The sequence below is a fragment of the Podarcis filfolensis genome, assembly GCF_964270895.1.
Source record: "Podarcis filfolensis genome assembly, chromosome: 5".
Lineage (NCBI taxonomy): Eukaryota > Metazoa > Chordata > Lepidosauria > Squamata > Lacertidae > Podarcis > Podarcis filfolensis.
In genome coordinates, this window is record NC_139608.1 from 36,179,502 (window position 1) to 36,194,281 (window position 14,780).

At 43.6% G+C, this 14,780-nt stretch overlaps 1 protein-coding gene across 2 annotated transcripts in view; it reads right to left on the reverse strand.

The window, feature by feature from the left end:
• The window catches only part of KY (kyphoscoliosis peptidase), a 29,661-nt gene extending 15,139 nt beyond the window's left edge, over positions 1 to 14,522 (reverse strand). Inside the window, exons 1-5 of one of the 2 annotated variants that reach the window (XM_083616284.1) lie at positions 14,097 to 14,522; positions 9,174 to 9,224; positions 7,331 to 7,378; positions 5,230 to 5,304; positions 3,948 to 4,004 (exon numbers count right to left, since the gene is read on the reverse strand). In XM_083616284.1, the coding sequence (XP_083472410.1) occupies positions 3,948 to 4,004; positions 5,230 to 5,304; positions 7,331 to 7,378; positions 9,174 to 9,224; positions 14,097 to 14,238 (373 nt within the window). In that variant the 5' untranslated portion in view covers positions 14,239 to 14,522. The remainder of the gene's footprint in view (positions 1 to 3,947; positions 4,005 to 5,229; positions 5,305 to 7,330; positions 7,379 to 9,173; positions 9,225 to 14,096) is intronic. The other variant, XM_083616285.1, reaches the window with a different exon arrangement.
• Between the last annotated feature and the right edge of the window lie 258 nt (positions 14,523 to 14,780).

Sequence of the window (14,780 nt, forward strand, 5' to 3'; positions counted from 1 at the left end):
CCAATTTGGCCTGTGGGGCCATGTCTCCCAAACCACGTCCACTTGTCAATCAACTGATATCATGCTGGGCAGGAGGGCTGGGTTTGATCACACAATCCCAGGAGTCCTTGTGCCAACCATTGAGGCCTCTGGAGAGTTGGAGGTTTGGAGGGTGTTTGCAGGTTTTTTCAATGGGTCCCAATATATACAGTTTCACGTAAACACACAGTGCCTCAGAAGAAGAAGAAGAAGAAGAAGAAGAGGAAGAAGAGTTTGGATTTGATATCCCGCCTTTCACTCCCTTTAAGGAGTCTCAAAGCGGCTAGCATTCTCCTTTCCCTTCCTCCCCCACAACAAACACTCTGTGAGGTGAGTGGGGCTGAGAGATTTCAAAGAAGTGTGACTGGCCCAGGGTCACCCAGCAGCTGCATGTGGAGGAGCGGAGACGCGAACCCGGTTCCCCAGATTACGAGACTACTGCTCTTAACCACTACACCACACTGGCTCTCAGAACAAAGTCCCCGTGTAAATGGGGAGTTGCCTGTAGTGCATTGGCTTTGCGCACCTCTTCCCAATTTATAAACATTATGGCACAAAGGGGAGGCAAAAGGTTTCCTGACTAAGCGGGGACCAAAAGGCTAAGCAGTGGAGGAGATTTGCATCAGCTGCAACACATGCAGAACGCAGATTATTAATGAAAGATGGAATCAGATCTGATCAGCTTTGTAAAAACATTTTCCCTATGCAACCATGTGCATCCCTACCTACACAGGCTATTGCTTCATGTAAACAGCCTATGCCTAAAATCCTATGCGCTATGTCCTGGGACTAAATCAATTTGAATAGGTATTATATCTGAGTAGACATGCATAGGATTGTGTTCATGATGGCCACTAGCTTAGGTCAATTTAAAAGGGGATTACAGAAATTGATACAGGATAGGTCTGCCAATGGCTGTTGGGCATCATGGCTCAAGGGGCAGCTGCTCCATTAGGCAAAATTTGCCACTGCTGCACCAACCCCAGTCTGCCCTCAGCCAGCCCCACCTAACTGCCTTATTTACAGCTACTCCAGGGGGTGGTACTGCCTGTCAGTTTCCTCTTCCTTCGTCTTGGTGTTGCTCTCCTGGGATTCAGCAAGGTGGAGGATGGAGACAAAACTAGAAATAGCTGCCTCTGCCTCTCGTTGGTTCTGGCTCCACCTGTAATGGGCTCTGGTTCTTGTCCTCCCTGCTTTCTGCCCCACCAGCCACCACTGCCTCGTGGTAAATATGCAGAATGCCACTGAATGACAGACCACAGTAGGACACGCTGATTGCCTCAATTCCCTGCTTCTGAGCTTCCCAGAGGCATCTGGTTGGGCCCAAATGTTCTGACAGATCTGCAGAGGATCAGATTTGTATATAGCCATTAAGTTGACTGTTCATAGATGCACAGCCAACACAAGCCATCTATGCTGTGTTGTGTGAATCAGCTATACATCAGCTGATGCACTTGGGTGCTAAATAGTCTCTACTGCAAATTGGCAGCTTCATGGGCCCAGGAACCATGTCCAGGAGTAGTCTAACTGCGTCACACCTCTCCTGATTTTAAAGCCAAGTAGCACACGACTCTCTTGCTCCCTCTCCATCCCTAACACACCTTTTCTGCTGTGTCTGACCTTTGGGGAATGGGCAGGCACAGCTGAAAAAAGCCTAGTGTCAGAAGCCTGTGTGTCTCACTATTCCTCAGGCTTGGTTCAACCTCATTTCCAGACTGTGATTAGTGATGGAGCAACCACAGGCAAGAGGGTGTGTGCTGTCACCTAATGTACCGAACAGCCATCTGTCTGTCTCAAACCAGCACTCAAGCACAAGGCATCTGTCTCTTTAACAGGCTTGTTTGTTTATCTGGCCTTTCGCTGAAGAGGGCTATTACACTGACCTAAAGAGAGCTAAAGCAGATTTACGCACTTAAAAGGTTCCTGCTCTATACAGCTCAGAAAATTACTTTTTTGCCATTTGGGAGCGGGTAGTTTCTTCAAATTGGTGATCAGTTTTAGTCTTTGTCAGGCTATAACTGAAAAGGCTCCCTACAGCTGCAGAATTCACAATAACTCTTACAGTCACACACTGTTACCATTAGCAGCCAGAATTGTGTACTAGGCCTCCGATATGCTGTGCAAACGGGAGCAAGGCAATATTTAAGCACAAATAGCATTGGCAGGCACTGACTATACCAATTTCGAATGTTTAATTGGAGGCCTATCTTAAAAGCAGCATGCTCAGCTAAAACACTTGCCCATCAAACTTCCAAAAAGGGCTGTGCGTGGTCAGGTTATGGTGATGCACACATCTTGCCATCAACAAAGTGAGGTTGCATCTCCACAAGGACTGGCTCCAGGCTGGAGGAGTTTCTGGGCAAAGTACCATCTAGTGGGCCCGTCTTACACTGGTGGGCTCCCTCAGCTGTACTTGGCCGTGGTGGCGGTGGTGACAGAAACAGCACTCCAGGAGAAGCCAGGCACTGCTATTTTATTTCACCATAATGCCCTAGAGCACTTCATGTAGCTCTTATGTGGGTTTCTTTGGGGGGGGGGGGAGTAGGCTGAATGCCTAAACCCCTTCTAATTCTTGGAATAGCCAGGCTAGCTTCTTGGTGAGGTGTCAGCTTGGGTGATGGGCCATGAAACAGAACAAAGGAAAGGGCTTTGTGTGAGACAGCAAATGGGTGGGTAGTTAGAAGGCCAAAGGCAGAGTTGAAAGCCGAGTGTTGGGTGATGTGAGCTAAACACTAGAGTAAGGTTACCAGACGTCCCCCTTTCCCGGGGACAGTCCCTGGATTTACAAATCAGTCCCCATACAAAATCAGTTGAAGTTGAAAAGTGTCCCCGGATTCATTAAAAAAAAATCTAGTAACCTTACACTAGAGGCAAAGCAGAGAAAGATGTTTGGTTTCTGGAGGAATCAAAGGCTGTGGCTAAAGGTGAAGCAAGGCCCTCTTGGGGTGTTAATGCTGTGAAGCCTCCCTATCATAGGCTCAGGTTGCTTATATATGTGTATATAAACCACGTATCATAAAGACACCACAGCCTCTGCTGTGCCTCATTCCAAAGCAGCTGGACTCGGACCACTTGGGGACTGGGGTGGCGTGCAATGGAGTGTTCACTTCAGGGTGCTGTGGGACATTACAATGGAGGCTCACAGGCCCAGATGCTGAAGGTGGAGGGTCCAACAGAGGCGTAAGTGCTGGTGGACCCCGCTGGAACACTGGGGCAGTGGCCTAGGATGCCAGATGCTGATCTCCACCATGGCTGCTGTGCTTTATATGTTCACTCCCTAATAATCAGCTGTATTTGTAACTAAGAAATGCGGAGGTGTAATCTGAGAGCAGGATTTCCTTCTCAGCCAAATTGCCAATGCATTGATGGCATTTTCAAAAGCTTAGTAAGTTTAGCCTCCTGGAACTCATCGGCCCCAGCATCCTTGCTTTGAGTCATCAGAGAGGACTCACCCCTTGATCCATGCTGCATACACAAATCTTTTAAAGCACATTACTTCCCCCAAAGAATCCTGTGGTTTGTTAAGGTTTATGGGAGCTGTAGCTCTGGGAAAGATAAACTACAGTTCCCAGGGTCCTTTGGGGAAAGCCATGTGATTTAAATGTGGGCGGCAACAATGCTGCTTCTGCTGCTCCTCATGAGGATTGCCATCTAAACAGATGGAAAGTGCTGTCAGGTCAGTTCCCAAACCGCTTCAAAGATAACAGAGCTGGCAGCACAGAAAAACTGTCCAATGGCGAACATGTGGCAAGGAGCACCACATGGGCAGCCTTGGGTGCTGAATGCAAACTTGGTTCTGAACTCCATTTGTTTTGTGTGTGCATTTTTTTTTCTTAAAAGGATGCTTCCCATTTTGTATATTGTTGTTTCCTCTGTGAAATCTGTACTGTAGGAGTAGGAGCGATGGTATAATACAACTCTATAGTTACCATGCTGGTCTTTCAAACCCGGTGGACGGGGTCTGCGTTTTCTGTTCTCTGGAAAACCTATGAAATTGTGAAAAGCATGTGAGATAGGTGAACGGATGTAAAATGAATTGAAGTAGAAAGACGAAAGAGAAGTGAGAAAGGAGAGTAGGCCTACAGAACAAGCACTTAATTAATTGACACAGATTTGTTCAAGAGGTCATCACACTAAAACCCCACATGGCATTTTCCTAGTCTCAGTGTGGTGTGGCAGCCATGAACATATGAGCATGTGAAAAGCATGCTGAAAGTGTTTCTTTGGCCATGAGTTGAGGACACATGTTGCACTCTCAACTATTTGTGTTCCCATCATCTCTGGGATATCAGCTCACTAATATGCCCAAACCTTCATTTTAAAGGGCTTGAGTATAGTCTCATATGTGGAAGATTTTACTTATTTACTTCTCACTCTCTTTCCCCCTCTCTCTTACTAAATATAGTAAGAGGAAAGGTTGGGAAATTGGCCCTACAAAGATGGAACAATTCTCCAATAATCAAAGTGCAAAAGTGACTGCAGCTTTTTGTATGAGAAAATAAACGAGTGTATCCTTTTCTGCCATTAGCGGAGTTGGGTTGGTGGAATCCAGATTGGAAGGGTATGGAATAGGTAGGTCAATTTTGGAAGGGTGATCATTTTGATCATGGCTATTTTATCTGACAGAGTGAAGATAATATGGTTCCATCTCCTCAGGTCATTGTTAATTTGTCGCCACAGGGCTTTGTAGTTGTGGAGGTATAGTTTGTTGAGGTTTCTGGTTATTTGTACCTCTAAGTATCTGAATTTGGGACGGCAGATTTTTATCTTTGTGATGTTGGAAAATTCTTTTTGTATATGAGGTGGGGTGTTGAAACACATAGCCTCGGACTTGCCAAAGTTTACTTGTAAGCCCAACACCACTGCGAATGTGTTGAGTTCCTCGGTTAGGGTGATTGCTGTATTTGTGGGGTCTGGTGTCTGGTGTCGTGACCATCAGACCACATATCACAGTGGAGGAATTGTGGATAAGTGAAAATGTCTTTCCTAAGGCTACCTAGCAAGTCTGCAGAAGATTTGAGGACTCCCTCTTTCATAGCTCAGTTTCTTTACTACAGCGCAACATGAGCTCCTGCATATAATTTGAGATATTTTGCGTTTATCAAGGAACCAGTCAATTTATTTTTATTGTTGCGAGAACAAGGGAACAAAAAAAAATAAATGTGTAAGAATTGTTCCAAAACAAAATATTGATTTTTAAAAGCGGCATACCTTTCCCAAAGGAGAGTTTTTTGAACAACTGTGGGGTAGAATTTCTAGCATGTACTTCTACTGTCACATGGGTTCCTGAAACAAGCAAGAATTTTTGAAGCTGGTCAGTACCGGGAAACGTAATTCAGCATGTAAGCATCATGCCTTGCATCCAAGGCAGTGAGAGCCCAAGGATGAAAGTGTTAGGATAATCCTGCATTCCTCCTTCCTACTGAAACCCCAAAATGCTAAGAGCTGCAGTGGGAATGAAAGTAGTTTTGGGTAGTTCTCTCCTTCCGCTACCACTCCCTGTGCCACATTCCAGGCCTTCAAGGGGCAAAGGGGTTGCAGTGGGGAGAAAGACAGCTGGAAAGCCCTCTTAAACAAGCAGGTGTCCATTTGTGCAACACTGGTTACATTCCCATACGAAACAAAATGGCGGAAAAGGCCATTTTTCCAAGTCACAACCAGGACAATCCAGAACAATCAGGAACTGAAAGGAATTGTTCCTTTGCAAGTGGGAGGATTGGTACACTAGAGAGTTTGCTGTCAGGAGCTGTCTGGTGCAGACAAGGCAGCTGAAGGAAGCTGTGTGGATTCAAAGTCCTTCCTCTAGTGCTTTGAATCCACACAGCTTCCTCTGCAGAGGGGGCAACACTCTGTTTAGAAAGTTTATGAGCTGGCTCCCCACATAAATATGCTTCCTTTATGCTTGCTTTCAATATAAGCTATTCAAGAGTTCAGATGTATAACTACCTCAAGCCAATTCTCATTTCTCAGCCTCTCTCAGAAGGGAACCATGAGGGACTTTCTTCAATCAAGACATATTTTGACAGTTGTATACCCCTTTGTGTTTGATATTTCCTCATCAAACAGAGAAATTTGACTGGGAGCCTCTGGGCACTTAACAGATGTTCTGTAGTTTCTTTGCAGACAATGAAGTCAAGTAATTGCCCTGTCAGTCCTTCATTCTTACTTCTTCCAGTTCTCTTTTAGTTTAGTAGAATCTTTTCTACTCTTTCTCCACAAGGTATGGGCTTACAATTGGGCTTGCAATTTTTTTTTTTTTTGAGGAGCAGATTTGCAGCAAAAAGTCGTGGGATGGGGTAGTCTCTAAGAAGATCATAGGAAGCTGCCTAACGACAAGTCAAATCACTGGTCTATCTAGTGCAAGGGAATTTTGAGAAAAAGCAGTGGACACTCACAAAATGGCTGCCATGGAAAGCAGCCCATTCATAAAATGGCTGCTTTGGTGGGCATAGCTATAGGAGTTTTCTGAGGGACCTACTGGGGATTGCAGGAATTGAACCTGTGAACATTGCATGCAAAGAATGTGCTATATCACTTCATGATGGCCATTCTCTTTTGGAGGATTAGAAAACTATCTGTATAATGTTCTTCCTCCAAGGGTAGGGTTGTCACAAAGCAAAAACCAGGACACCCTGAAAGTTGAGTTGTTTTTTGTTTTGTTTTACAAAAACACCAAAAAACATGATTTTTTGACTTGCCTAAGATCCAGGACAAAACACTGCCCTTCTGACATCAATTCCGCTTTTGAAATCCTGGTAATGTCCAGGAAAATCCAGACATATGGCAGCCCTATCCTAGGGGCATCTGACAGACTACTTATGAAGACAGAATGCTAGATTATTGAAATATGTCTGTTTTTTTCTTCATTTTATAATGCAAACTTTTTAAAAAATGAATAGAAGTTCTATAATTTTGGATCTTTAAGTATTTATTGTTATAATGAGAAATCATCAGGAAAAAAGTAGTTTAAAATGCTTTTGAGATTGCATTACATACTCCTTTAGCAACTACATTTTGCCTCCCTCAGGCATATTTAGATTGATCAGGATGCAGGATTTTTTTTTTTAAGTAGGCCTTCCCTCATCTTAATCCTGCTTTCAGAGATTAATTTTATTGAGTTTTTTTTCTTCTTTCAACCTCTGTAATTTTGTAACATCTGGTCATGGTGATTTCCCAAAATAGTATGCCATTTTTTGCTCTGTTCAAACATCTCTAAATGCTCTACTATTTTATGATATTCTAAGGTAAAAGCTTACTCCCAGTAACTTGTAGCAAAGGGCACTATCAGACAGTTCATTGGTTTATCACATACCTTGGGCAGAGCAGGAAGTAATGACTTGCTGCATCTGAGCTGCATGGCCTGGTGATGGAAGGAAAGCTTTAGTGACAAGAAAACAACCTATGAAACGGGCAAAGTGATAAGTCCATGCAAAAGCAGGGAAAATGCAAGTTGGACTAGTTGCAAAAGATTGAAGAGTATCATTATTAGCAGGGTGTTCCTGTTTAAAGTCCCAGCCAGCCAACCATACCCTCCTCCAGGATAGGTCATTCCATTTCCCCTCCCAAACACCAGTTGCCTGTTCTTCTCCAACTGAAATTGAACATCACCTCCTTATGTCCAACCCATGGTCTGAATAGAGCCAACACATGTACATGGTACAAGTAAGATAACTGTGAAAAGTAGCTTTTGCCATCTGTCATGGATGCTTTAGCTGAGATTCCTGCATTGCAAGGGGTTGGACTAGATGACCCTTGATGTACCACCCAACTCTATAATCCTATGATTTGTGTAATTGTATATATGTAGACTCTGCTCCGACTTTTGATGAATGCAACTTGGCAGCAAGGATAATGGATTCAATCCCCACTCTGTGCATTCACAGAACACACACACACTCATATTTTAACAGGTCCATGGTTTTATATAATTTTGATCTAAAATACTAGCCCCCCCCAAGCATGGAAGATAGACCAGTCTACATCAATGGACACACTGAGTTGCATCCCTTTTCTTTCAAAGATCAGTATATTGGCAGTCCCTAGAGAGAAGCTGGAGCATTTCAGCAATGTGTTTGCCATTCTGGGTACCACGTATCTTATGGCTGGCATGGCTCAGACCCATGAAAGATGATGAGATATCACTGCAATGTGTGTGATGACGGCCCATGTGTTTGTTTTAATATGGCTCAATCTGCAGTTGCATCATAGCATTCAGAAATACTGTAGGAGCACCGGCTGCTTCACGGTGTCAGACTTCATAAGTACAGTAATCTCGCTACACTCCCTGAAATTGATTTGTTGACACCTCCATGCTTGGTGCATGAAGATTTCTGGCAATACAACTGGAGATCTTCAGTGAATACCTATGAGTTGGTGGAAGCCGCTGTAAAGTCTTGTTAGATCCGGTTGTAAAGCTAAAGAGCCTATTTCCCTCTGATCTGAAAATTTCATGCCCAGATTCTTGGTAGTTCCTTTGCTAGGACTCCTGCTCTGGGGCAGCTTTTATAGAATGAGGAGCAGAATGACTCTGCCTCTTGTACTGTGGTTTGAGATGAGCAAAATGGAATTATCTCACAATGTTTCCCAAACTTGGTCTCCAGCTGCTTTTCAACTTCATTTCCCATCATCCCTGATTACTGGTCTTGCTAGCTAGGGAGGATGGGAGTTGTAGTCCAAAAACAGCTGGAGAACCAAGTTTGGAAAATACTGAAGAGTTATGCACAAGGCCTAATATTTGTGTTTCTTAATTCAGGTTGCTAATATCTGTACTTGGCCGTTTCTGTAATTCGGGACTTGGGAAGCTCTTTTCCCCAGACTGCCTTCAGCACAGAAATTGCTACCTCTCCAAATGCCACCATGTTGCTATGGGCATCAGGACCGGCTCTACTATTAGGTTGAGTGAGATTTTGCAATGCCATTAAATGGCAGCAGATTGCCAGTTGTTTACAATATCTGAGCAGCCTCTGTGAGTGGTGACAGCATTTGGACCTTATATTTCAGGCAGCAAAATATACAGAGCTAATGATTAAACCTCCAAGAGACCCACCCCAGCCTCTCTCAACATGGTATGGCTGCCTTTAATGGGTATTAGAATACACTGATCTGGACTGCATTTCTCACATGGAAACTCAAAGGGTTTAGAGAAAATGACATACCATGAAGCTCATTTTCTAGTTTGTTGTTTCCATTGCCATCCCCTCGAAAGCCTAAAAAACAACAACCAGTAAACTGTGTTATTTATTTATTTAACAAAAATTATGTACTGTTGGATTGTAACAAAACCTTTAAGTGGATTACAAGAAATATTAAAATTATCAATAAAGAAGTTAAGAACAATGAATTAAAAACTAAAAAAAAAACAATTAAAATAAGTAGTGAACTAAAAATTGATTAAAACATGTCAACATTTTCATGCCTGGAAAACCAAAAATGTTTTAAAGCAGGCACTGAAATGAATACCGCAATGGCACATTCTGATTTCAATAGGCAGGGAGTTTCAATCATTGGAGTTAAGTTACCCAAGTCAATGGGTCTACTTTGAGCGTGATTAACATCAGATATTGCTCATAGCATTTTGGATTCGTCCAACTAGCAAATGAATTCACCATCCCCTAGATGAGTATTTAATCATGGACAGCTACAACAACAGAGCACTAGTAGCCTTTGTGTATATGATCCACTACTAGGACTGCTCTTAAGGCATACCTGCAAAAGCTCACTGTTCTTCCAAAGGTATGAATAGTTGGATGAAGTCAAAGACAAATTCTCAGCTGGGTGGTTGTTGTTTTTAAAAAGGCTGAGCTAAGGAAATTAGAATTGTTTCCCTTCATAAATTAAAGAAATGTGCATATGTATGCTTATTTTTCATCTTTTACAGTGCAATCTTCTAGATGTCTCCTCTGAAGTTAAGTCCCACTGGCTTCCATGGGATTTGTTCCCAGGTAGCTGGGTACAGAGTTACAGTCTTATTGTCCTCCTGCAAATCCTGAGAAGCTGGAGGCACTGAAGTCCTGCTCAGCTCTCCCTTTGATCTCTGAGGTTTCACTAAGAATTGAAAGCCTTGCTCTGGCACCATAAAGGTGTGATCACAGGATCATGACACAGCCTGTCTTGCAGAACTGGTGACAAAAGAGAAGTCAATGCTTTGGAGCGCTTGGAGATTTTGCCTAGAACTGTGTGGGGTTTTTTGGTGTGTGCACGCATGCAAAATTAGGCTGGATGCCCGAGTCTCTTCTAATTCCTGGATCCAGCAAGGGTTAAAATCTCATGGAGGATTCAGTTGTTGGAATAGCCAGGCTAGCTTCTTGGTAATGGCCCTAGGTCTTTAGTATAAGGAAGGAACCTGCTCTGCGCATGAGGGCAAATTGGCTGGTAGTGGCTGATAGTGAGGTCAAAGGCCAGAGTGGGGAGAGTGGGTTGGGCTACAAGCAAGTAGATGCCTGAGAGTGATAGTCATGTCAAGGGTTGTGGCTATGGGAGAAGCAAGTCCTTCTGGGGTGTTAATGCTATGAGCCCTTTCATCATAGCCTCAGTCTGTGTATATGTGTAAATAAACCATATGGCAAACAGACACCACAAAATTCCCTGCCCCTCATTCCAAGGAAACCAAACTGTGGGTAAATGATTTGAAGCCCTGGAATCTTACACGGCTCAGAGATTGGGATGTTGTGCAACAATATATTCCTTTTCAAACTCTTTCTATGCTAGGGTGTGTGTATGCAGCTGTTAGTTTAAATTAAATGTACAGCATTTTCCCAAAGAAAGGAATGAACAAATGGGCTGGCTAGAACAAAAACACTCCCACCCCTCTCCAAACCTCCCCAGGGTAACTTCTGAAATGTGTTGGCTCATTCTCAAGGCCAAAATCTCCTTCTGTGTTTGTTTCGTGACCATATCCCTGCTACTCTTCCTTGTTTGGAAACAAACATACAACCCTGAGTGCTTTGACTGATCCACCTCGCTGCAGCTGACCAGGGCACCACGGCGGAGTGATGAGTGAACAGCCTGCCTAAGGGAATTTGGAATGGCTTGATATTGCAGACAGACAGTTTTCGTTATAAATAATGGCCGCAACAGATCAGGTTTATGAAACACGTAAACACCTAATGCATCAGCACAAATTAGGATGTTACATTTATATTTCTGCTCTGAACTTTGTCCTTGGATATCTCAATCTCTTCTGGCCATTGAAAATAGTGACATTATTCTGACATTGCACTCTGCAGGAACAACACAAAATGAATGCAACATTAACTCTACTTAAGAATAAAAACGATGACTTGCCTGCCTTTTGGAATGTGTGTGTGTGTGCTGTTTTAGTTTTTCTTCTTTATATTCAATTTCTATTTTGTGACTTTATACCATATGTATATTACTGAAAGACCAATAAAAAATAAACAAATAATGGCGACAATCTAGCACAGAATTTGCATTTGCTTTAACATGTCATTGTTTTTCTTTAACACAACTCCTACATCTGCTCCACTCACAAAGAAAGCAGGAGTTAAGAAATACAATTTAATGAGCAAGAGAGGTGGCTGGGTAGGGTGGGGGAAGCTGAATCTTCCTTGCATCCTCTGCTTACCTTACTTGAGCTTCTCTCCTCAAGCCCTCTACTCATTCCAGCTAGACGTGGAGCTCCCAAAATAATCTTTCTCTTTTTTTTCTAAAAACAATTGCAGGTCTCCCCTATTTTGAATGGAGACATGATGCATGGCAGGGAGAAGGGGGGTGGGGACAGGGAACCTAATATTTCCATCCCCCTTATTTATTTGATGATTTATAATCCACACTTTCATAAAAAATATCAAGAGAGTGTGCAACATAGGAGAATCAAATCAACAAAAGTATTCATAATAACATTATAAAAACATCAACAAAACATCAATAAATACTGATGGGTCAAAAAAGAAACTTCCTATTGTAAAGGCCTGAACAAACAATACAATTTTCAAAAGACGTCTCAAAAAAGGGAGGCATGATTCCTGCTGAACCTTTATTAGTGGGGAGGGCCACAGGGCAGGGTCTACCACAAGATAGGCTTGGTCCTTGGTGAAGGCCAAATGAACTTCAGGGATGTGGGCAATCAAGAGAAGTGCCCCATCTCTGTGAAGTTCTCAGTGGTCAAGGTGGAATTTTAGGAATCAGTCACACACAACTCTCTTCCCCAGAGCTACTATTAGAATGACAATGTGTTTGAAAGGCTGTCTGGCTTAAGTCCAGCTGAAAGGTAAAGAACCCCAAGAAGGGAGAGTAGAGGCCCTGACATTGTCCATCACTTGGACAGCAGATTGAGCAGGCACAAGGGCCACAGCCTTCACAACAATTCTGTTCTCTCCTAATAATTCCACAGTGATGCATCACCATTAAAATCTTGAGCATTTCATTTCCCAATAGGCTGCTCTTTGTTGTGGCAGTCTAGGATGTTCTGGGAATGTTGCGCATTGTGCTCTTGTTTACGGTGTATGTAGGCATTGTACCTATGTATATAGTATGTAGGCGCTTTCTCTTCCCTAGCAACTGGGCTGCCTCAGTGTAGCTGAAGTGGTGCAAAATTCTAGTGTTGTATGTCGCTTCTGAGTTTCTTGGAGAAAGGGACAAAATTAGTAGTAGTGGGTAAGATGGTGGTTCAAATTTTACCAATTTTTACCTCAGTCATGAACTCACAAAGTGGCCTTAAGCAAGCCACTATTCACTCACTCTCCATTTGTAATAAAGGGACAATAACATTGATCTACCCTATTAGAGTGCTGAATGCTATACAGCACATTTCAGCATTAAATATGTGTGATGTATGCAGTCATACCTCGGGATAAATACGCTTCAGGTTGAGCGCTTTCGGGTTGCGCTCCGCGGCGACCCAGAAGTAACAGAGTGTGTTACTTCCGGGTTTCACCGCTAGTGCATGTGCAGACAGTCAAAATGACATCATGCACATGCGCGGAAGTGGCAAAACGCGACCCGCACACGCACAGACGCACTATCGCGTCTTACGTTCTGTTTGGGATGCGAACGGGATCCGTTCCGGAGCCCCGTTCGCATCCCGGAACGGATCCCGTTCGCATCCTGAGTTACCACTGTATTATCAATGGGTGATCTTGGACCAGTCTCACTCTTAGCCTAATCTACCTCACAGTGTTGTAGTGAGGGAAGAAATATTGTGGGGAGAATGATATACACTGAATAACAAATGAATTCCCCTCATACCCTAGCAACTGGAAATGCCTGTTCTTCCCAGTTGCAATATCCTATTATTATCATATTATATTACTACAGCTGCTCCTATTATTTTTCTGAGGTGACCCATTTCACTGGTTTCTGTACTGTGAAAGGAGAGTACTTAGGTCACCATTACAATTATGCCCCCTGCAAAAGGTGCATCAGGCTATATACTAAAGTTCCTTGTATTACACACATGCATGCTAGCACACACAGACACACACTGCAAGCATTTGTTCTCTTTGTTTATGATGGCAACAGACAGGAGATTGAATTACAGAATCACTGTCTGTTTCAGCAGCCCCCGTCACTGATTCTGTCTGCAGATGGGGAACATTTTCTGAATGACAACTTTGGAGGTTTCTCACACTGTAAAATTTCTCACATTGAGAAGGGACAATGTGAAGACATTGCCTTCACAGTAACTATGCACAATGCTGTGCTTATGCCCTATGTGCTGCTGCAGAGGCTTCTTCCCAGATGGAGATGCAACAGGAACAGTGTTTCCCGTTGTTGTTGTTGTTGTTGTTGTTGTTGTTGTTGTTGTTGTTGTTGTTGTTATTATTATTATTATTATTATCTCATCCACCATTCAAAGTTCACAGGGTGGTTCACAACAATTTTCACGGGAAGGTTGATAGGAGGGAGCTAAGCTGAAAGTTTGCAAAAGCTGCTCAGACAAAGGGAATACCCATGTTTTGTTAAAACTTGTTTGTGGGAGTGCATGTGCAAAAATAGCTCCCTCCTTCCCTTTATTCCCCCCTGCTACCACTTTCATCCTGCAAAGTTAAACCCTTGCCACCAAGTTTGTTTGCACTTCCCATCCTTGCAAGCTAACCAGCCAACACAGATTTCTTTACCTTCGCTTTGATGTGAAGCGTGGCTCTCCGTCTGTCTGTCCATCTGCAGCCTCTGCACCATCTTCCTCTTCTCGGGCTGGACTATCAAGAGCATTTCTAGGGCTACTGCACTGGGGTCTTTCTGAAACTCCATAGTCCCCATCAGAGCATTGCCTCTCCTGCCTTCCTCTTAGAAGTCCTAATGCTACTGCTGCTACAGCCGCCAAGTGCCCTGGGTATTTTCTACCCCTCACCCAAATTGCACACCCGTACAGACATGCATGCAAAACACACGCACGACTTTTGGCTGACCCTGCCAAAGGCACTGTTTGTGGGTACCCGGCAGAAATCTACCCTAATGAGTAGGTTACAAGTCACCTTTGAAAGGAAATCCCAGCAGGGATCCATTTCCTAAACCTGAGGAAGGAGACACATTTTGGAGAGAGAGGGAGGGAGGGAGGGAGAGAGGGAGAGATAGAGATAGGGGTCTAGTTTCAGAACATGTTCTTTTCGAACCCCCTCCCTTCTGGCTGCCCTTTCAGCATTAAGCCCTTGCTCACATGTAAATCCCGCTAACACCACTGTTGCTCTCGGAGAATTTGCTTTGTGAAGCCTGCATACCCCCTAAAAGGACTTCTGCTGGATTGCCAAACCCAATGTGGAAACTTAAAACGAGACTGCGGGGAGGGGGGGGGTGGTCAATTA